Below are 23,091 nucleotides of genomic sequence, written 5' to 3'. Positions count from 1 at the left end.
TTAACACCTCCTCATACAACTGTGTTATATAGTCTAGTCATTAACACCTCCTCATACAACTGTGTTATATAGTCTAGTCATTAACTCCTCCTCATACCACTGTGTTATATAGTCTAGTCATTAACACCTTCTCATACCACTGTGTTATATAGTCTAGTCATTAACACACTGTGTTATATAGTCTAGTCCTCCTCATACAACTGTGTTATATAGTCTAGTCATTAACACCTCCTCATACCACTGTGTTATATAGTCTAGTCATTAACACCTCCTCATACCACTGTGTTATATAGTCTAGTCATTAACTCCTCCTCATACCACTGTGTTATATAGTCTAGTCATTAAGTCTAGTCATTAACACCTCATACCACTGTGTTATATAGTCTAGTCATTAACACCTCCTCATACCACTGTGTTATATAGTCTAGTCATTAACACCTCCTCATACCACTGTGTTATATAGTCTAGTCATTAACACCTCCTCATACCACTGTGTTATATAGTCTAGTCATTAACACCTCCTCATACCACTGTGTTATATAGTCTAGTCATTAACACCTCCTCATACCACTGTGTTATATAGTCTAGTCATTAACACCTCCTCATACCACTGTGTTATATAGTCTAGTCATTAACACCTCCTCATACCACTGTGTTATATAGTCTAGTCATTAACACCTAATCAACAGTTGGTCCTCAGTCCCAGCTCCTCCCATAATCAACAGTTAGTCTCAGTCATTAACACCTCCTAATCACCAGTTGGTTATCAGTCCAGCTCCTAACAGTAATCAACAGTTGGTCCTCAGTCCCAGCTCCTCCCATAATCAACAGTTGGTCCTCAGTCCCAGCTCCTCCCATAATCAACAGTTGGTCCTCAGTCCCAGCTCCTCCCATAATCAACAGTTGGTCCTCAGTCCCAGCTCCTCCCATAATCAACAGTTGGTCCTCAGTCCCAGCTCCTCCCATAATCAACAGTTGGTCCTCAGTCCCAGCTCCTCCAGTAGTCAACAGTTGGTCCTCAGTCCCAGCTCCTCCCATAATCAACAGTTGGTCCTCAGTCCCAGCTCCTCCCATAATCAACAGTTGGTCCTCAGTCCCAGCTCCTCCCATAATCAACAGTTGGTCCTTATCCCAGCTCTGGTTCCCATAATCAACAGTTGGTCCTCAGTCCCAGCTCCTCCCTGGTTTCATAGGAAGAACGTTAGTCCCAGCTCCTCTGGTTTCAAGGAAGGAAGACATTATCCTACCTCTGGTTTCTATAGGAAGGAAGACGTTATCCTACCTCTGGTTTCTATAGGAAGGAAGACGTTATCCTACCTCTGGTTTCTATAGGAAGGAAGACGTTATCCTACCTCTGGTTTCTATAGGAAGGAAGACGTTATCCTACCTCTGGTTTCTATAGGAAGGAAGACGTTTTCCTACCTCTGGTTTCTATAGGAAGGAAGACGTTATCCTACCTCTGGTTTCTATAGGAAGGAAGACGTTATCCTACCTCTGGTTTCTATAGGAAGGAAGACGTTATCCTACCTCTGGTTTCTATAGGAAGGAAGCGTTATCCTACCTCTGGTTTCTATAGGAAGGAAGACGTTATCCTACCTCTGGTTTCTATAGGAAGGAAGACGTTCTCCTACCTCTGGTTTCTATAGGAAGGAAGACGTTCTCCTACCTCTGGTTTCTATAGGAAGGAAGACGTTATCCTACCTCTGGTTTCTATAGGAAGGAAGACGTTTTCCTACCTCTGGTTTCTATAGGAAGGAAGACGTTATCCTACCTCTGGTTTCTATAGGAAGGAAGACGTTCTCCTACCTCTGGTTTCTATAGGAAGGAAGACGTTATCCTACCTCTGGTTTCTATAGGAAGGAAGACGTTATCCTACCTCTGGTTTCTATAGGAAGGAAGACGTTATCCTACCTCTGGTTTCTATAGGAAGGAAGACGTTATCCTACCTCTGGTTTCTTTAGGAAGGAAGACGTTATCCTACCTCTGGTTTCTATAGGAAGGAAGACGTTATCCTACCTCTGGTTTCTATAGGAAGGAAGACGTTATCCTACCTCTGGTTTCTATAGGAAGGAAGACGTTATCCTACCTCTGGTTTCTTTAGGAAGGAAGACGTTATCCTACCTCTGGTTTCTTTAGGAAGGAAGACGTTAACCTACCTCTGGTTTCTATAGGAAGGAAGACGTTATCCTACCTCTGGTTTCTATAGGAAGGAAGAGATGATCTGTGCGGTGGAGGAGGAGATGGAGAGGGAGAAGCAGGCCGCTGATGACATCATCAAAAAGATGTCTCCAGAGAAACAGGACCAGTACGCTGCCATGAAGGCCACCAACGACGAGCTGCTACAGGTCCGAGCTGATTCAGGATCAGTTTGGTGTTTTACATCTTAATCAATGAGATGCCTTTTAGAAACTATTCACACCCTTTGACTTGTTCCCCCTTGACTTGTTCCCCTTGACTTGTTCCCCCTTGACTTGTTCCCCCTTGACTTGTTCCCCTTGACTTGTTCCCCTTTGACTTGTTCCCCTTGACTTGTTCCCCTTTGACTTGTTCCCCCTTGACTTGTTCCCCTTTGACTTGTTCCCCTTTGACTTGTTCCCCTTTGACTTGTTCCCCCTTGACTTGTTCCCCCTTGACTTGTTCCCCCTTGACTTGTTCCCCCTTGACTTGTTCCCCTTTGACTTGTTCCCCCTTGACTTGTTCCACATTTTGTTGTGTTACAGCCTGAATTCAACATTGTATTCACTAATACCCCATAATGGCAAAGTGATTTTTTTTCCTTAGCCATAAATACACAATACCCCATAATGGCAAAGTGATTTTTTTTCCTTAGCCATAAATACACAATACCCCATAATGGCAAAGTGATTTTTTTCCTTAGCCATAAATACACAATACCCCATAATGGCAAAGTGATTTTTTTTCCTTAGCCATAAATACACAATACCCCATAATGGCAAAGTGATTTTTTTCCTTAGCCATAAATACACAATACCCCATAATGGCAAAGTGATTTTTTTCCTTAGCCATAAATACACAATACCCCATAATGGCAAAGTGATTTTTTTCCTTAGCCATAAATACACAATACCCCATAATGGCAAAGTGATTTTTTCCCTTAGCCATAAATACACAATACCCCATAATGGCAAAGTGATTTTTTTTCCTTAGCCATAAATACACAATACCCCATAATGGCAAAGTGATTTTTTTCCTTAGCCATAAATACACAATACCCCATAATGGCAAAGTGATTTTTTTTCCTTAGCCATAAATACACAATACCCCATAATGGCAAAGTGATTTTTTTTCCTTAGCCATAAATACACAATACCCCATAATGGCAAAGTGATTTTTTTCCCTTAGCCATAAATACACAATACCCCATAATGGCAAAGTGATTTTTTTCCTTAGCCATAAATACACAATACCCCATAATGGCAAAGTGATTTTTTTCCCTTAGCCATAAATACACAATACCCCATAATGGCAAAGTGATTTTTTTCCTTAGCCATAAATACACAATACCCCATAATGGCAAAGTGATTTTTTCCTTAGCCATAAATACACAATACCCCATAATGGCAAAGTGATTTTTTTCCTTAGCCATAAATACACAATACCCCATAATGGCAAAGTGATTTTTTTCCTTAGCCATAAATACACAATACCCCATAATGGCAAAGTGATTTTTTCCCTTAGCCATAAATACACAATACCCCATAATGGCAAAGTGATTTTTTCCCTTAGCCATAAATACACAATACCCCATAATGGCAAAGTGATTTTTTTCCTTAGCCATAAATACACAATACCCCATAATGGCAAAGTGATTTTTTCCTTAGCCATAAATACACAATACCCCATAATGGCAAAGTGATTTTTTTCCTTAGCCATAAATACACAATACCCCATAATGGCAAAGTGATTTTTTCCCTTAGCCATAAATACACAATACCCCATAATGGCAAAGTGATTTTTTCCTTAGCCATAAATACACAATACCCCATAATGGCAAAGTGATTTTTTTCCCTTAGCCATAAATACACAATACCCCATAATGGCAAAGTGATTTTTTTCCTTAGCCATAAATACACAATACCCCATAATGGCAAAGTGATTTTTTTCCTTAGCCATAAATACACAATACCCCATAATGGCAAAGTGATTTTTTTCCCTTAGCCATAAATACACAATACCCCATAATGGCAAAGTGATTTTTTTCCTTAGCCATAAATACACAATACCCCATAATGGCAAAGTGATTTTTTTCCTTAGCCATAAATACACAATACCCCATAATGGCAAAGTGATTTTTTCCCTTAGCCATAAATACACAATACCCCATAATGGCAAAGTGATTTTTTCCCTTAGCCATAAATACACAATACCCCAATGGCAAAGTGATTTTTTCCTTAGCCATAAATACACAATACCCCATAATGGCAAAGTGATTTTTTTCCTTAGCCATAAATACACAATACCCCATAATGGCAAAGTGATTTTTTTCCCTTAGCCATAAATACACAATACCCCATAATGGCAAAGTGATTTTTTCCCCTTAGCCATAAATACACAATATACCCCATAATGGCAAAGTGATTTTTTTCCCTTAGCCATAAATACACAATACCCCATAATGGCAAAGTGATTTTTTTCCCTTAGCCATAAATACACAATACCCCATAATGGCAAAGTGATTTTTTTTCCTTAGCCATAAATACACAATACCCCATAATGGCAAAGTGATTTTTTTTTAAACATTTCTGCAATTTTATTGAAATGAAATACAGAAAAATCTCATTCACCTAAGCATTCACACCCCTGAGTCAATACGTGTTAGAATCCCCTTAGTCAGCGATTACAGATGTCTTTCTCTCTAAGAGCTTTGCACACCTGGATTGTACAATATTTTCCACCTTATTCTCAAAAAAGTCAAGCTCTGTCAAGTTGGTTGTTGATTATTGCTAGACAGCCATCTTCAAGTCTGGACATAGATTTTCAAACTGATTTAAGTCAAAACTGTAACTAGGACACTCGGGGAATATTCGATGTCGTCTAGGTAAGCAACTCCAGGGTATATTTGGCCTTGTGTTTTAGGTTGTTGAACTGTGTGTAGGCCAGTGACAAGACATTCAGGCTGTAATAACAAAATGTGTTATAAGTCAAGGACCTGATTCGAGATCAGCACTGCTACTCGGAGATACTTTATGAATGGATGGGAGAATGTAACCCTGTGACATGGCTGTAGACTCCAATGTCTCCTTATGCCTTTAGATAGGAGTCTATAGCCATGTCACGGGGGCAATGGAGGATGGCTGTAGACTCCAATGTCTCCTTATGCCTTTAGATAGGAGTCTATAGCCATGTCACGGGGGCAATGGAGGATGGCTGTAGACTCCAATGTCTCCTTACGCCTTTAGATAGGAGTCTATAGCCATGTCACGGGGCAATGGAGGATGGGAGTCCTTCAGTTAAAGAAGAGACTCTGGGCTTATTTATTTTCACGATAAGTTAGTGATGTGTCACGTGGTGGTGAACTCTATGTGCTGTGCTCTGGAACAGTTACTGTAGCGACAGCAGTAGCTATTCTATCAGACAGCAGTAGCTACCCTATCAGACAGCAGTAGCTACCCTATCAGACAGCAGTAGCTACCCCATCAGACCGCAGTAGCTACCCCATCAGACAGCAGTAGCTACCCCATCAGACAGCAGTAGCTACCCCATCAGACAGCAGTAGCTACCCCATCAGACAGCAGTAGCTACCCCATCAGACAGCAGTAGCAACCCCATCAGACATCAGTAGCTACCCCATCAGACCGCAGTAGCTACCCCATCAGACAGCAGTAGCAACCAAATCAGACAGCAGTAGCTACCCCATCAGACAGCAGTAGCTACCCTATCAGACCGCAGTAGCTACCCAATCAGACAGCAGTAGCTACCCCATCAGACCACAGTAGCTACCCAATCAGACAGCAGTAGCTACCCCATCAGACAGCAGTAGCTACCCCATCAGACAGCAGTAGCTACCCCATCAGACAGCAGTTGCTACCCCATCAGACAGCAGTAGCTACCCCATCAGACAGCAGTCCTTGATGCCCAGTGAGAACTGTTAGTAAGCTGCATGACTCAGCCCCTGCTGGCCGTATAGATAACAACGACAGACGGCCTCGTGCTAAACAGGTGTCGGTATTAAGGACTAAAGTTCTCCTGTGTGTGTCTTTCTCTCAGGAGCTGGATGGTCGTCAGGAAGAGCTGGACACCCTCATAACACGGAAGGAGACGTTTGAAGCAGTGAGTGGCAGGGTGCATCCTGAGTGGCACCCTATTCCCTTCAAAGAGTATATTTTAATGATCCTCACCTTGACCCACCCACCCGCAAAAAATATTAGAATAATTAAGCAGCACTTGCACTTGACCCCCCTCTAGCTCTGATGCTACTAATAGCTACTAATTTGAAATGTACTTTCTATGACTGTGATATGTGGTTGACCCACCTAGCTATCTGGAGATGAATGTACTGACTATGACTGGTCCACCTAGCTATCTGGAGATGAATGTACTGACTATGACTGGTCCACCTAGCTATCTGATGAATGTACTGACTATGACTGGTCCACCTAGCTATCTGAAGATGAATGTACTGACTATGACTGGTCCACCTAGCTACCTGGAGATGAATGTACTGACTATGACTGGTCCACCTAGCTATCTGGAGATGAATGTACTGACTATGACTGGTCCACCTAGCTATCTGAAGATGAATGTACTGACTATGACTGGTCCACCTAGCTATCTGGAGATGAATGTACTGACTATGACTGGTCCACCTAGCTATCTGGAGATGAATGTACTGACTATGACTGGTCCACCTAGCTATCTGGAGATGAATGTACTGACTATGACTGGTCCACCTAGCTATCTGGAGATGAATGTACTGACTATGACTGGTCCACCTAGCTATCTGGAGATGAATGTACTGACTATGACTGGTCCACCTAGCTATCTGAAGATGAATGTACTGACTATGACTGGTCCACCTAGCTATCTGGAGATGAATGTACTGACTATGACTGGTCCACCTAGCTATCTGGAGATGAATGTACTGACTATGACTGGTCCACCTAGCTATCTGTAGATGAATGTACTGACTATGACTGGTCCACCTAGCTATCTGGAGATGAATGTACTGACTATGACTGGTCCACCTAGCTATCTGGAGATGAATGTACTGACTATGACTGGTCCACCTAGCTATCTGGAGATGAATGTACTGACTATGACTGGTCCACCTAGCTATCTGGAGATGAATGTACTGACTATGACTGGTCCACCTAGCTATCTGGAGATGAATGTACTGACTATGACTGGTCCACCTAGCTATCTGGAGATGAATGTCCTGACTATGACTGGTCCACCTAGCTATCTGGAGATGAATGTACTGACTATGACTGGTCCACCTAGCTATCTGAAGATGAATGTACTGACTATGACTGGTCCACCTAGCTATCTGGAGATGAATGTACTGACTATGACTGGTCCACCTAGCTATCTGAAGATGAATGTACTGACTATGACTGTGATATGTGGTTGTCTCACCTAGTTATCTGGGCTGGGCAGAATCAACAAGCTCGCTCACTCATAGGCTGAATCAACAAGCTCATTCACTCATAGGCTGAATCATATCCATTATAATGACCAATGATCAAATCAAGGTTTGAAGAGCATGTTTTAATGGTTATAGATTGGGTACTGTATTACCTGAAAACCCCCAAAATGTTCATTTTAGTCACACACCTTTTAGTCTGTTGCCATCGTGGTTGTATTAAACCAGGGTAGATGTCGTTGGTCCCATAGAGGGAGTCAGGGCCGTCCACCAAACAGGTAGTTAGACCCGTCCATCCACACTGACTCAATCCCTTCTGTCCCCTCTGTCCTGTGTGATGTCCGTAGGAGCTGTATCACTCCCAGGTGAAACGGGAAGCTGTGTTACTACACGAGAAGCTTCAGGAGCTGGAGCTGAAGAGAGACGCCATGGTGGCAGAGGACAAGAGCATGGGATCGCCCCAGGAGGAGAGGGACAGGCTGTTTAAACAGGTGAGGAGAGGGACAGGCTGTTTAAACAGGAGAGGAGAGGGACAGGCTGTTTAAACAGGAGAGGAGAGGAGAGGGACAGGCTGTTTAAACAGGAGAGGAGAGGGACAGGCTGTTTAAACAGGAGAGGAGAGGGACAGGCTGTTTAAACAGGTGAGGAGAGGGACAGGCTGTTTAAACAGGAGAGGAGAGGAGAGGGACAGGCTGTTTAAACAGGTGAGGAGAGGGACAGGCTGTTTAAACAGGAGAGGAGAGGAGAGGGACAGGCTGTTTAAACAGGTGAGGAGAGGAGAGGGACAGGCTGTTTAAACAGGTGAGGAGAGGAGAGGGACAGGCTGTTTAAACAGGTGAGGAGAGGAGAGGGACAGGCTGTTTAAACAGGAGAGGAGAGGGACAGGCTGTTTAAACAGGAGAGGAGAGGGACAGGCTGTTTAAACAGGAGAGGAGAGGGACAGGCTGTTTAAACAGGAGAGGAGAGGGACAGGCTGTTTAAACAGGTGAGGAGAGGAGAGGGACAGGCTGTTTAAACAGGGACAGGATGTTTAAACAGGAGAGGAGAGGGACAGGCTGTTTAAACAGGAGAGGAGAGGGACAGGCTGTTTAAACAGGAGAGGAGAGGAGAGGGACAGGCTGTTTAAACAGGAGAGGAGAGGAGAGGGACAGGCTGTTTAAACAGGAGAGGAGAGGGACAGGCTGTTTAAACAGGAGAGGAGAGGAGAGGGACAGGCTGTTTAAACAGGAGAGGAGAGGAGAGGGACAGGCTGTTTAAACAGGAGAGGAGAGGGACAGGCTGTTTAAACAAGAGGAGAGGAGAGGGACAGGCTGTTTAAACAGGAGAGGAGAGGGACAGGCTGTTTAAACAGGAGAGGAGAGGAGAGGGACAGGCTGTTTAAACAGGTGAGGAGAGGGACAGGCTGTTTAAACAGGAGAGGAGAGGGACAGGCTGTTTAAACAGGTGAGGAGAGGAGAGGGACAGGCTGTTTAAACAGGAGAGGAGAGGGACAGGCTGTTTAAACAGGAGAGGAGAGGGACAGGCTGTTTAAACAGGAGAGGAGAGGGACAGGCTGTTTAAACAGGAGAGGAGAGGGACAGGCTGTTTAAACAGGAGAGGAGAGGGACAGGCTGTTTAAACAGGAGAGGAGGGACAGGCTGAGAGGAGAGGACAGGCTGTTTAAACAGGAGAGGAGAGGGACAGGCTGTTTAAACAGGAGAGGAGAGGGACAGGCTGTTTAAACAGGAGAGGAGAGGGACAGGCTGTTTAAACAGGAGAGGAGAGGGACAGGCTGTTTAAACAGGAGAGGAGAGGGACAGGCTGTTTAAACAGGAGAGGAGAGGAGAGGGACAGGCTGTTTAAACAGGTGAGGAGAGGAGAGGGACAGGCTGTTTAAACAGGAGAGGAGAGGGACAGGCTGTTTAAACAGGAGAGAGGAGAGGGACAGGCTGTTTAAACAGGAGAGGAGAGGAGAGGGACAGGCTGTTTAAACAGGAGAGGAGAGAGGAAGGGACAGGCTGTTTAAACAGGAGAGGAGAGGGACAGGCTGTTTAAACAGGTGAGGAGAGGAGAGGGACAGGCTGTTTAAACAGGAGAGGAGAGGGACAGGCTGTTTAAACAGGAGAGGAGAGGAGAGGGACAGGCTGTTTAAACAGGAGAGGAGAGGAGAGGGACAGGCTGTTTAAACAGGAGAGGAGAGGAGAGGGACAGGCTGTTTAAACAGGAGAGGAGAGGAGAGGGACAGGCTGTTTAAACAGGTGAGGGAGAGGAGAGGGACAGGCTGTTTAAACAGGAGAGGAGAGGGACAGGCTGTTTAAACAGGTGAGGCTGGAGGAGAGGACAGGCTGTTTAAACAGGAGAGGAGAGGGACAGGCTGTTTAAACAGGAGAGGAGAGGGACAGGCTGTTTAAACAGGAGAGGAGAGGGACAGGCTGTTTAAACAGGAGAGAGGGACAGGCTGTTTAAACAGGAGAGGAGAGAGGGACAGGCTGTTTAAACAGGAGAGGAGAGGGACAGGCTGTTTAAACTGAGGAGAGGAGAGGGACAGGCTGTTTAAACAGGAGAGGAGAGGACAGGCTGTTTAAACAGGAGAGGAGAGGAGAGGGACAGGCTGTTTAAACAGGAGAGGAGAGGGACAGGCTGTTTAAACAGGAGAGGAGAGGGACAGGCTGTTTAAACAGGAGAGAGAGAGGGACAGGCTGTTTAAACAGGAGAGGAGAGGGACAGGCTGTTTAAACAGGAGAGAGAGGAGAGGGACAGGCTGTTTAAACAGGAGAGGAGAGGGACAGGCTGTTTAAACAGGAGAGAGGAGAGGGACAGGCTGTTTAAACAGGAGAGGAGAGGGACAGGCTGTTTAAACAGGAGAGGAGAGGGACAGGCTGTTTAAACAGGAGAGGGAGGAGAGGGACAGGCTGTTTAAACAGGAGAGGAGAGGGACAGGCTGTTTAAACAGGAGAGGAGAGGAGAGGGACAGGCTGTTTAAACAGGGAGAGAGGAGGGACAGGCTGTTTAAACAGGAGGAGGAGAGGGACAGGCTGTTTAAAAGGAGAGGACAGGCTGTTTAAACAGGTGAGAGGGACAGGCTGTTTAAACAGGAGGAGGAGAGGGACAGGCTGTTTAAACAGGAGAGGAGAGGGACAGGCTGTTTAAACAGGAGAGGAGAGGGACAGGCTGTTTAAACAGGAGAGGAGAGGGACAGGCTGTTTAAACAGGAGAGGGACAGGCTGTTTAAACAGGAGAGGAGAGGGACAGGCTGTTTAAACAGGAGAGGGAGAGGGACAGGCTGTTTAAACAGGAGAGGAGAGGGACAGGCTGTTTAAACAGGAGAGGAGAGGAGAGGGACAGGCTGTTTAAACAGGGAGGAGGAGAGGGACAGGCTGTTTAAACAGGAGAGGAGAGGGGACAGGCTGTTTAAACAGGAGAGGAGAGGAGAGGGACAGGCTGTTTAAACAGGAGAGGAGAGGAGAGGGACAGGCTGTTTAAACAGGAGAGAGAGAGGGACAGGCTGTTTAAACAGGAGAGGACAGGCTGTTTAAACAGGAGAGGAGAGGGACAGGCTGTTTAAACAGGAGAGGAGGAGGGACAGGCTGTTTAAACAGGAGAGGAGAGGGACAGGCTGTTTAAACAGGACAGGCTGAGGGAGGAGAGGGACAGGCTGTTTAAACAGGAGAGGAGGAGAGGGACAGGCTGTTTAAACAGGAGAGGAGAGGAGAGGGACAGGCTGTTTAAACAGGGAGAGGAGAGGGACAGGCTGTTTAAACAGGGAGGAAGGAGAGGGACAGGCTGTTTAAACAGGAGAGGAGAGGGACAGGCTGTTTAAACAGGAGAGGAGAGGGACAGGCTGTTTAAACAGGAGAGGAGAGGACAGGCTGTTTAAACAGGCTGTTTAAGGAGAGGGAGGGAGGCTGTTTAAACAGGAGAGGAGAGGGACAGGCTGTTTAAACAGGGAGGAGAGGAGAGGGACAGGCTGTTTAAACAGGAGAGGAGAGGGACAGGCTGTTTAAACAGGAGAGGAGAGGGACAGGCTGTTTAAACAGGAGAGGGACAGGCTGTTTAAACAGGAGAGGAGAGGGACAGGCTGTTTAAACAGGAGAGGAGAGGGACAGGCTGTTTAAACAGGTGAGGGAGGGACAGGCTGTTTTAAACAGGCTGTTTAAACAGGAGAGGGAGGGACAGGCTGTTTAAACAGGAGAGGAGAGGGACAGGCTGTTTAAACAGGGAGAGGAGAGGGACAGGCTGTTTAAACAGGAGAGGAGAGGGACAGGCTGTTTAAACAGGAGAGGAGAGGGAGAGGGACAGGCTGTTTAAACAGGAGAGGAGAGGGACAGGCTGTTTAAACAGGTGAGGAGAGGAGAGGGACAGGCTGTTTAAACAGGTGAGGAGACAGGCTGTTTAAACAGGAGGAGAGGGACAGGCTGTTTAAACAGGGAGGAGAGGAGAGGGACAGGCTGTTTAAACAGGAGAGGAGAGGAGAGGGACAGGCTGTTTAAACAGGAGAGGAGAGGGACAGGCTGTTTAAACAGGAGAGGAGGAGAGGGGACAGGCTGTTTAAACAGGAGAGGAGAGGAGAGGGACAGGCTGTTTAAACAGGAGAGGAGAGGGACAGGCTGTTTAAACAGGAGAGGGAGGAGGGACAGGCTGTTTAAACAGGAGGAGGAGAGGGACAGGCTGTTTAAACAGGAGGGACAGGCTGTTTAAACAGGAGAGGAGGAGAGGGACAGGCTGTTTAAACAGGAGAGAGAGGGACAGGCTGAGAGAGGACAGGCTGTTTAGGGAAGGCTGTTTAAACAGGAGAGGGAGGAGAGGGACAGGCTGTTTAAACAGGAGAGGAGAGGAGAGGGACAGGCTGTTTAAACAGGAGAGAGGAGGCTGTTTAAACAGGAGGAGAGGGACAGGCTGTTTAAACAGGAGAGGAGAGAGAGGGACAGGCTGTTTAAACAGGTGAGAGGAGAGGGACAGGCTGTTTAAACAGGAGGAGAGGAGAGGGACAGGCTGTTTAAACAGGAGAGGAGAGGAGAGGGACAGGCTGTTTAAACAGGTGAGGAGGAGAGGGACAGGCTGTTTAAACAGGAGAGGAGGAGGAGGGACAGGCTGTTTAAACAGGAGAGGAGAGGGACAGGCTGTTTAAACAGGAGAGGAGAGGAGAGGGACAGGCTGTTTAAACAGGAGAGGAGGCTGAGGAGGGACAGGCTGTTTAAACAGGAGAGGGAGAGAGGGACAGGCTGTTTAAACAGGTGAGGAGAGGGACAGGCTGTTTAAACAGGAGAGGAGAGGGACAGGCTGTTTAAACAGGGAGGGACAGGAGAGGGACAGGCTGTTTAAACAGGAGAGGAGAGGGACAGGCTGTTTAAACAGGAGAGGAGAGGACAGGCTGTTTAAACAGGACAGAGGAGAGGGAGAGGGACAGGCTGTTTAAACAGGAGAGGAGAGGGACAGGCTGTTTAAACAGGAGAGGAGAGGAGAGGGACAGGCTGTTTAAACAGGAGAGGAGAGGGACAGGCTGTTTAAACAGGAGAGGAGAGGGACAGGCTGTTTAAACAGGAGAGGAGAGGAGAGGGACAGGCTGTTTAAACAGGAGAGGAGGCTGAGGAGAGGGACAGGCTGTTTAAACAGGAGAGGAGGAGGGACAGGCTGTTTAAACAGGAGAGGGAGAGGGACAGGCTGTTTAAACAGGAGAGGAGAGGGACAGGCTGTTTAAACAGGAGAGGAGAGGGACAGGCTGTTTAAACAGGAGAGGACAGGCTGTTTAAACAGGAGAGGAGAGGGACAGGCTGTTTAAACAGGAGAGGAGAGGGACAGGCTGTTTAAACAGGAGAGGGAGGGACAGGCTGTTTAAACAGGAGGAGAGGAGAGGGACAGGCTGTTTAAACAGGTGAGGAGAGGGACAGGCTGTTTAAACAGGAGAGGAGAGGAGAGGGACAGGCTGTTTAAAACAGGACAGGAGAGGGAGGAGGGACAGGCTGTTTAAACAGGAGAGGAGAGGGACAGGCTGTTTAAACAGGAGAGGAGAGGGACAGGCTGTTTAAACAGGAGAGGAGAGGAGAGGGACAGGCTGTTTAAGGGACAGGCTGTTTAAACAGGAGAGGAGAGGGACAGGCTGTTTAAACAGGAGAGGAGAGGGACAGGCTGTTTAAACAGGAGAGAGGAGGGACAGGCTGTTTAAACAGGAGAGGAGAGGGACAGGCTGTTTAAACAGGAGGAGGAGAGGACAGGCTGTTTAAACAGGAGAGGAGAGGGACAGGCTGTTTAAACAGGAGAGAGGAGAGGGACAGGCTGTTTAAACAGGAGAGGGAGGAGAGGGACAGGCTGTTTAAACAGGAGAGGAGAGGACAGGCTGTTTAAACAGGAGAGAGAGGGACAGGCTGTTTAAACAGGAGGATGGGAGGAGAGGGACAGGCTGTTTAAACAGGAGAGGAGGCTGAGGGAGAGGGACAGGCTGTTTAAACAGGAGAGGAGAGGAGAGGGACAGGCTGTTTAAACAGGAGAGGAGAGGGACAGGCTGTTTAAACAGGAGAGGAGAGGAGAGGGATGTTTAAACAGGAGAGGAGAGGGACAGGCTGTTTAAACAGGAGAGGAGAGGGACAGGCTGTTTAAACAGGAGAGGAGAGGGACAGGCTGTTTAAACAGGAGAGGAGAGGGACAGGCTGTTTAAACAGGACAGGAGGAGAGGGACAGGCTGTTTAAACAGGAGAGGGAGAGGGACAGGCTGTTTAAACAGGAGAGGAGAGGAGAGGGACAGGCTGTTTAAACAGGAGAGGAGAGGGACAGGCTGTTTAAACAGGGAGGAGAGGAGAGGGACAGGCTGTTTAAACAGGAGAGGAGAGGGACAGGCTGTTTAAACAGGCTGTTTAAACAGGAGAGGAGAGGGACAGGCTGTTTAAACAGGAGAGGAGAGGAGAGGGACAGGCTGTTTAAACAGGAGAGGAGAGGGACAGGCTGTTTAAACAGGAGAGGAGACAGGCTGTTTAAACAGGAGAGGGACAGGCTGTTTAAACAGGAGAGAGAGAGAGGACAGGCTGTTTAAACAGGAGAGGAGAGGGACAGGCTGTTTAAACAGGCTGGACAGGCTGTTTAAACAGGTGAGGAGAGGAGGGACAGGCTGTTTAAACAGGAGAGGAGAGGGACAGGCTGTTTAAACAGGAGAGAGAGGGACAGGCTGTTTAAACAGGAGAGGAGAGGGACAGGCTGTTTAAACAGGAGAGGGAGAGGGACAGGCTGTTTAAACAGGAGAGGAGGAGAGGGACAGGCTGTTTAAACAGGAGAGGAGAGGGACAGGCTGTTTAAACAGGAGAGAGGAGGAGAGGGACAGGCTGTTTAAACAGGCTGAGAGAGAGGAGAGGGACAGGCTGTTTAAACAGGTGAGGAGGATGAGGAGAGGAGAGGGACAGGCTGTTTAAACAGGAGAGGAGAGGGACAGGCTGTTTAAACAGGAGAGGAGAGGACAGGCTGTTTAAACAGGGAGGAGAGAGGGACAGGCTGTTTAAACAGGAGAGGAGAGGGACAGGCTGTTTAAACAGGTGAGGAGAGGGACAGGCTGTTTAAACAGGGAGAGGGAGAGGACAGGCTGTTTAAACAGGAGAGAGAGGAGAGGGACAGGCTGTTTAAACAGGAGAGGAGGAGAGGGACAGGCTGTTTAAACAGGAGAGGAGAGGGAGAGGGACAGGCTGTTTAAACAGGAGAGGACAGGCTGTTTAAACAGGAGGGAGAGGACAGGCTGTTTAAACAGGAGAGGAGAGGGACAGGCTGTTTAAACAGGAGAGGAGGAGAGGGACAGGCTGTTTAAACAGGAGAGGGAGGAGGGACAGGCTGTTTAAACAGGAGAGGAGAGGGACAGGCTGTTTAAACAGGAGAGGAGAGGAGAGGGACAGGCTGTTTAAACAGGAGGACAGGCTGTTTAAACAGGGGAGAGGGACAGGCTGTTTAAACAGGAGAGGAGGGACAGGCTGTTTAAACAGGGAGGAGAGGGACAGGCTGTTTAAACAGGGAGAGGGACAGGGACAGGCTGTTTAAACAGGAGAGAGGGACAGGCTGTTTAAACAGGAGAGGAGGGACAGGCTGTTTAAACAGGAGAGGAGAGGAGAGGGACAGGCTGTTTAAACAGGAGAGGGAGGAGAGGGACAGGCTGTTTAAACAGGAGAGGAGAGAGAGGACAGGCTGTTTAAACAGGAGAGGAGAGGGACAGGCTGTTTAAACAGGAGGGGAGAGGAGGGACAGGCTGTTTAAACAGGTGAGGAGAGGGACAGGCTGTTTAAACAGGAGAGGAGAGGAGAGGGACAGGCTGTTTAAACAGGGAGAGAGAGGGACAGGCTGTTTAAACAGGAGAGAGGAGAGGGACAGGCTGTTTAAACAGGAGAGGAGGACAGGCTGTTTAAACAGGAGGGACAGGCTGTTTAAACAGGGAGGAGAGGGAAGGGACAGGCTGTTTAAACAGGAGAGGAGAAGGACAGGCTGTTTAAACAGGAGAGGGACAGGCTGTTTAAACAGGGAGGAGAGAGAGGGACAGGCTGTTTAAACAGGAGAGGGAGAGGGACAGGCTGTTTAAACAGGAGAGGGACAGGCTGTTTAAACAGGAGAGGGAGAGGGACAGGCTGTTTAAACAGGGAGGGAGAGGGACAGGCTGTTTAAACAGGAGAGGAGAGAGGGACAGGCTGTTTAAACAGGAGAGGAGAGGACAGGCTGTTTAAACAGGAGAGGAGAGGGACAGGCTGTTTAAACAGGAGAGGAGAGGAGAGGCTGTTTAAACAGGGAGGAGAGGGACAGGCTGTTTAAACAGGAGAGGAGAGGAGAGGGACAGGCTGTTTAAACAGGAGAGGAGAGGAGAGGGACAGGCTGTTTAAACAGGAGAGGGCTGTTTAAACAGAGGGAAAGGAGGACAGGCTGTTTAAACAGGAGAGGAGGCTGAGGGACAGGGACAGGCTGTTTAAACAGGAGAGGAGAGGAGAGGGACAGGCTGTTTAAACAGGAGAGGAGAGGGACAGGCTGTTTAAACAGGAGAGGAGAGGGACAGGCTGTTTAAACAGGAGAGGGAGAGGAGGGACAGGCTGTTTAAACAGGAGAGGAGAGGGACAGGCTGTTTAAACAGGAGAGGAGAGGAGAGGGACAGGCTGTTTAAACAGGAGAGGAGAGGACAGGCTGTTTAAACAGGAGGAGGACAGGCTGTTTAACAGGAGAGAGGACAGGCTGTTTAAACAGGAGAGGAGAGGGACAGGCTGTTTAAACAGGAGAGGAGAGGGACAGGCTGTTTAAACAGGAGAGGGAGAGGACAGGCTGTTTAAACAGGAGAGGAGAGGACAGGCTGTTTAAACAGGAGAGAAGGGACAGGCTGTTTAAACAGGAGAGGAGAGGAGGGACAGGCTGTTTAAACAGGAGGAGGAGAGGAGAGGGACAGGCTGTTTAAACAGGAGAGGAGAGGGACAGGCTGTTTAAACAGGGAGCTGTTTAAAGGAGAGGACAGGCTGTTTAAACAGGAGAGGAGAGGGACAGGCTGTTTAAACAGGTGAGGAGAGGGACAGGCTGTTTAAACAGGAGAGGACAGGCAGGAGAGGGGACAGGCTGTTTAAACAGGGAGGAGGAGAGGGACAGGCTGTTTAAACAGGAGAGGGAGAGGGACAGGCTGTTTAAACAGGAGGGAGGAGAGAGGAGAGGGACAGGCTGTTTAAACAGGAGAGGAGAGGGACAGGCTGTTTAAACAGGAGAGGAGAGGGACAGGCTGTTTAAACAGGAGAGGAGAGGGACAGGCTGTTTAAACAGGTGAGGAGAGGAGAGGGACAGGCTGTTTAAACAGGTGAGGAGAGGAGAGGGACAGGCTGTTTAAACAGGAGAGGAGAGAGGACAGGCTGTTTAAACAGGAGGGAGCTGTTTAAACAGGAGGAAGGGACAGGCTGTTTAAACAGGAGAGGGAGAGGGACAGGCTGTTTAAACAGGAGAGGAGAGGGACAGGCTGTTTAAACAGGTGAGGAGAGGGACAGGCTGTTTAAAACAGGAGAGGGACAGGCTGTTTAAACAGGAGAGGAGAGGGACAGGCTGTTTAAACAGGAGAGGAGAGGAGGGACAGGCTGTTTAAACAGGAGGGACAGGCTGTTTAAACAGGAGAGAGGAGAGGACAGGCTGTTTAAACAGGAGAGGAGAGGAGAGGACAGGCTGTTTAAACAGGAGAGGAGAGGAGAGGGACAGGCTGTTTAAACAGGACAGGCTGAGGAGAGGGACAGGCTGTTTAAACAGGAGAGGAGGAGAGGACAGGCTGTTTAAACAGGGAGAGGAGAGGACAGGCTGTTTAAACAGGAGAGGAGAGAGAGGGACAGGCTGTTTAAACAGGAGAGAGAGAGAGGACAGGCTGTTTAAACAGGGAGAGAGAAGGGGGAGAGGAGGCTGTTTAAACAGGGAGAGGGACAGGCTGTTTAAACAGGAGAGGAGAGGACAGGCTGAGGAGAGGAGAGGAGAGGGACAGGCTGTTTAAACAGGAGAGGAGAGAGGGACAGGCTGTTTAAACAGGGAGAGAGAGGAGAGGGACAGGCTGTTTAAACAGGAAACAGGCTGTTTAAACAGGAGAGGAGAGGGACAGGCTGTTTAAACAGGAGAGGAGAGGGACAGGCTGTTTAAACAGAGAGAGGAGAGAGGGACAGGCTGTTTAAACAGGGAGAGGAGAGGGACAGGCTGTTTAAACAGGGAGGAGGACAGGCTGTTTAAACAGGTGAGAGGGACAGGCTGTTTAAACAGGAGAGGGAGGAGAGGGACAGGCTGTTTAAACAGGAGAGGAGAGGAGAGGGACAGGCTGTTTAAACAGGAGAGGAGAGGAGAGGGACAGGCTGTTTAAACAGGAGAGGAGAGGGACACAGGCTGTTTAAACAGGAGAGGAGGAGAGGGACAGGCTGTTTAAACAGGAGAGGACAGGCTGTTTAAACAGAGAGAGAGGACAGGCTGTTTAAACAGGAGAGGAGAGGGACAGGCTGTTTAAACAGGACAGGCTGTTTAAACAGGAGAGGAGAGGGACAGGCTGTTTAAACAGGAGAGGAGAGGGACAGGCTGTTTAAACAGGGAGGAGAGGAGAGAGGGACAGGCTGTTTAAACAGGAGAGGAGAGGGACAGGCTGTTTAAACAGGAGAGGAGAGGGAGGTTTAAACAGAGGGACAGGCTGTTTAAACAGGAGAGGAGAGGAGAGGGACAGGCTGTTTAAACAGGGAGAGAGGAGAGGGACAGGCTGTTTAAACAGGAGAGGAGAGGAGAGGGACAGGCTGTTTAAACAGGAGAGGAGAGGGACAGGCTGTTTAAACAGGAGAGGAGAGGGGACAGGCTGTTTAAACAGGAGAGGAGAGGGACAGGCTGTTTAAACAGGAGAGGAGAGGAGAGGACAGGCTGTTTAAACAGGAGAGGAGAGGGACAGGCTGTTTAAACAGGAGAGGAGAGGGACAGGCTGTTTAAACAGGAGAGGAGGGAGCTGTTTAAACAGGAGGAGGGACAGGCTGTTTAAACAGGAGAGGAGAGGGACAGGCTGTTTAAACAGGAGAGGAGAGGAGAGGGACAGGCTGTTTAAACAGGAGAGAGGAGAGGGACAGGCTGTTTAAACAGGAGAGGAGAGGAGAGGGACAGGCTGTTTAAACAGGAGAGAGAGGGACAGGCTGTTTAAACAGGAGAGGAGGAGGGACAGGCTGTTTAAACAGGTGAGGAGAGGAGAGGGACAGGCTGTTTAAACAGGAGAGGAGAGGGACAGGCTGTTTAAACAGGTGAGGAGAGGAGAGGGACAGGCTGTTTAAACAGGAGAGGAGGAGGGACAGGCTGAGGAGAGGAGAGGGACAGGCTGTTTAAACAGGAGGGAGAGGGACAGGCTGTTTAAACAGGAGAGGAGAGGGACAGGCTGTTTAAACAGGAGAGGGACAGGCTGTTTAAACAGGGAGGAGGGACAGGCTGTTTAAACAGGAGAGGAGGGACAGGCTGTTTAAACAGGAGAGAGAGGGACAGGCTGTTTAAACAGGAGAGAGGAGGGACAGGCTGTTTAAACAGGAGAGGAGAGGGACAGGCTGTTTAAACAGGAGAGGAGGGACAGGAGAGGGACAGGCTGTTTAAACAGGTGAGGAGAGGGACAGGCTGTTTAAACAGGTGAGGAGAGAGGGACAGGCTGTTTAAACAGAGGAGAGGAGAGGGACAGGCTGTTTAAACAGGTGAGAGGACAGGCTGAGGAGAGGAGAGGGACAGGCTGTTTAAACAGGAGAGGAGAGGGACAGGCTGTTTAAACAGGAGAGGAGAGGAGAGGGACAGGCTGTTTAAACAGGTGAGGAGGAGAGGGACAGGCTGTTTAAACAGGAGAGGGAGGAGAGGGACAGGCTGTTTAAACAGGAGAGGAGAGGGACAGGCTGTTTAAACAGGGAGGAGAGGGACAGGCTGTTTAAACAGGAGAGGAGAGGGACAGGCTGTTTAAACAGGAGAGGAGAGGGACAGGCTGTTTAAACAGGAGAGGAGAGGGACAGGCTGTTTAAACAGGAGAGGAGAGGAGAGGGACAGGCTGTTTAAACAGGAGAGGAGAGGGACAGGCTGTTTAAACAGGAGAGGAGAGGAGAGGGACAGGCTGTTTAAACAGGAGAGGAGAGGGACAGGCTGTTTAAACAGGAGAGAGAGGAGAGGGACAGGCTGTTTAAACAGGAGAGGAGAGGGACAGGCTGTTTAAACAGGAGAGGGAGGAGGGACAGGCTGTTTAAACAGGAGAGGAGAGGGACAGGCTGTTTAAACAGGAGAGGAGAGGGACAGGCTGTTTAAACAGGAGAGGAGAGGGACAGGCTGTTTAAACAGGAGAGGAGAGGGACAGGCTGTTTAAACAGGAGAGGAGAGGGACAGGCTGTTTAAACAGGTGAGGAGAGGAGAGGGACAGGCTGTTTAAACAGGAGAGAGAGGGACAGGCTGTTTAAACAGGGAGAGGGAGAGGGACAGGCTGTTTAAACAGGAGAGGAGAGGGACAGGCTGTTTAAACAGGTGAGGAGAGGGACAGGCTGTTTAAACAGGAGAGGGAGAGGGACAGGCTGTTTAAACAGGAGAGGAGAGAGGGACAGGCTGTTTAAACAGGAGAGGAGAGGAGAGGGACAGGCTGTTTAAACAGGAGAGGAGAGGAGGGACAGGCTGTTTAAACAGGAGAGGAGGGACAGGCTGTTTAAACAGGAGAGGAGAGGGACAGGCTGTTTAAACAGGAGAGAGGGACAGGCTGTTTAAACAGGGAGAGGAGAGGGACAGGCTGTTTAAACAGGAGAGGAGAGGGACAGGCTGTTTAAACAGGAGAGGAGAGGAGTTTTGAGAGAGGAGAGGGACAGGCTGTTTAAACAGGAGAGGAGAGGGACAGGCTGTTTAAACAGGAGAGGGACAGGCTGTTTAAACAGGAGAGGAGAGGGACAGGCTGTTTAAACAGGAGAGGAGAGGGACAGGCTGTTTAAACAGGTGAGGAGAGGAGAGGGACAGGCTGTTTAAACAGGAGAGGAGAGGGACAGGCTGTTTAAACAGGAGAGGAGAGGAGAGGGACAGGCTGTTTAAACAGGAGAGGAGAGGAGAGGGACAGGCTGTTTAAACAGGAGAGGAGAGGAGAGGGACAGGCTGTTTAAACAGGAGAGGAGAGGGACAGGCTGTTTAAACAGGAGAGGAGAGGAGAGGGACAGGCTGTTTAAACAGGAGAGGAGAGGGACAGGCTGTTTAAACAGGAGAGGAGAGGGACAGGCTGTTTAAACAGGAGAGGAGGAGAGGGACAGGCTGTTTAAACAGGAGAGAGGGAGGCTGAGAGGGACAGGCTGTTTAAACAGGAGAGGAGAGGGACAGGCTGTTTAAACAGGAGAGGAGAGGAGAGGGACAGGCTGTTTAAACAGGAGAGGAGAGGAGAGAGGGACAGGCTGTTTAAACAGGAGAGGAGAGGGACAGGCTGTTTAAACAGGAGAGGAGAGGAGAGGGACAGGCTGTTTAAACAGAGAGAGAGGAGAGGGACAGGCTGTTTAAACAGGAGAGGAGAGGGACAGGCTGTTTAAACAGGAGAGAGAGGAGAGGGACAGGCTGTTTAAACAGGAGAGGGACAGGGACAGGCTGTTTAAACAGGAGAGGAGAGGAGAGGGACAGGCTGTTTAAACAGGAGAGGAGAGGGACAGGCTGTTTAAACAGGAGAGGAGAGGGACAGGCTGTTTAAACAGGAGAGGAGAGGGACAGGCTGTTTAAACAGGAGAGGAGAGGGACAGGCTGTTTAAACAGGAGAGGAGAGGGACAGGCTGTTTAAACAGGAGAGGAGAGGGACAGGCTGTTTAAACAGGAGGAGGGACAGGCTGTTTAAACAGGAGAGGAGAGGGACAGGCTGTTTAAACAGGAGAGGAGAGGGACAGGCTGTTTAAACAGGTGAGAGAGGACAGGCTGTTTAAACAGGAGAGGAGAGGGACAGGCTGTTTAAACAGGTGAGGAGAGGAGAGGGACAGGCTGTTTAAACAGGTGAGGAGAGGAGAGGGACAGGCTGTTTAAACAGGAGAGGAGAGGGACAGGCTGTTTAAACAGGAGAGGAGGAGAGGGACAGGCTGTTTAAACAGGAGAGGAGAGGGACAGGCTGTTTAAACAGGAGAGGGAGGAGAGGGACAGGCTGTTTAAACAGGAGAGGAGAGGGACAGGCTGTTTAAACAGGAGAGGAGAGGGACAGGCTGTTTAAACAGGTGAGGAGAGGAGAGGGACAGGCTGTTTAAACAGGAGAGGAGAGGAGAGGGACAGGCTGTTTAAACAGGAGAGGAGAGGAGAGGGACAGGCTGTTTAAACAGGAGAGGGAGAGGGACAGGCTGTTTAAACAGGACAGGCTGTTTAAACAGGAGAGGAGAGGAGAGGGACAGGCTGTTTAAACAGGAGAGGAGAGGAGAGGGACAGGCTGTTTAAACAGGAGAGGAGAGGGACAGGCTGTTTAAACAGGAGAGGAGAGGGACAGGCTGTTTAAACAGGAGAGGGAGAGGAGAGGACAGGCTGTTTAAACAGGTGAGGAAGGAGAGGGACAGGCTGTTTAAACAGGAGAGGAGAGGAGAGGGACAGGCTGTTTAAACAGGAGAGGAGAGGGACAGGCTGTTTAAACAGGAGAGGAGAGGAGAGGGACAGGCTGTTTAAACAGGCTGAGGAGAGGAGAGAGGGACAGGCTGTTTAAACAGGAGAGGAGAGGGACAGGCTGTTTAAACAGGAGAGGAGAGGGACAGGCTGTTTAAACAGGGAGGAGAGGAGAGGGACAGGCTGTTTAAACAGGAGAGGAGAGGGACAGGCTGTTTAAACAGGAGAGGAGAGGGACAGGCTGTTTAAACAGGAGAGAGGAGAGGGACAGGCTGTTTAAACAGGAGAGGAGAGGGACAGGCTGTTTAAACAGAGAGACAGGCTGTTTAAACAGAGGAGAGGGACAGGCTGTTTAAACAGGAGAGGAGAGGGACAGGCTGTTTAAACAGGAGAGGACAGGCTGAGGAGAGGGACAGGCTGTTTAAACAGGAGAGGAGAGGGAGAGGGACAGGCTGTTTAAACAGGAGAGGAGAGGGACAGGC

At 48.7% G+C, this 23,091-nt stretch overlaps 1 protein-coding gene across 1 annotated transcript in view; it reads left to right on the top strand.

Moving 5' to 3' along the window:
* The window catches only part of ift74 (intraflagellar transport 74), a 103,174-nt gene that overhangs the window by 13,001 nt on the left and 67,082 nt on the right, over positions 1 to 23,091 (top strand). Inside the window, exons 9-11 of the mRNA XM_065007667.1 lie at positions 2,207 to 2,345; positions 6,229 to 6,291; positions 7,951 to 8,094. Of these exons, the coding sequence (XP_064863739.1) occupies positions 2,207 to 2,345; positions 6,229 to 6,291; positions 7,951 to 8,094 (346 nt within the window). The remainder of the gene's footprint in view (positions 1 to 2,206; positions 2,346 to 6,228; positions 6,292 to 7,950; positions 8,095 to 23,091) is intronic.

The sequence above is a fragment of the Oncorhynchus nerka genome, linkage group LG22 (genome assembly GCF_034236695.1).
Source record: "Oncorhynchus nerka isolate Pitt River linkage group LG22, Oner_Uvic_2.0, whole genome shotgun sequence".
Lineage (NCBI taxonomy): Eukaryota > Metazoa > Chordata > Actinopteri > Salmoniformes > Salmonidae > Oncorhynchus > Oncorhynchus nerka.
The sequence above is the reverse complement of the archived record's forward strand: the minus strand, read 5'-3'. Positions and strand labels throughout refer to the sequence as shown.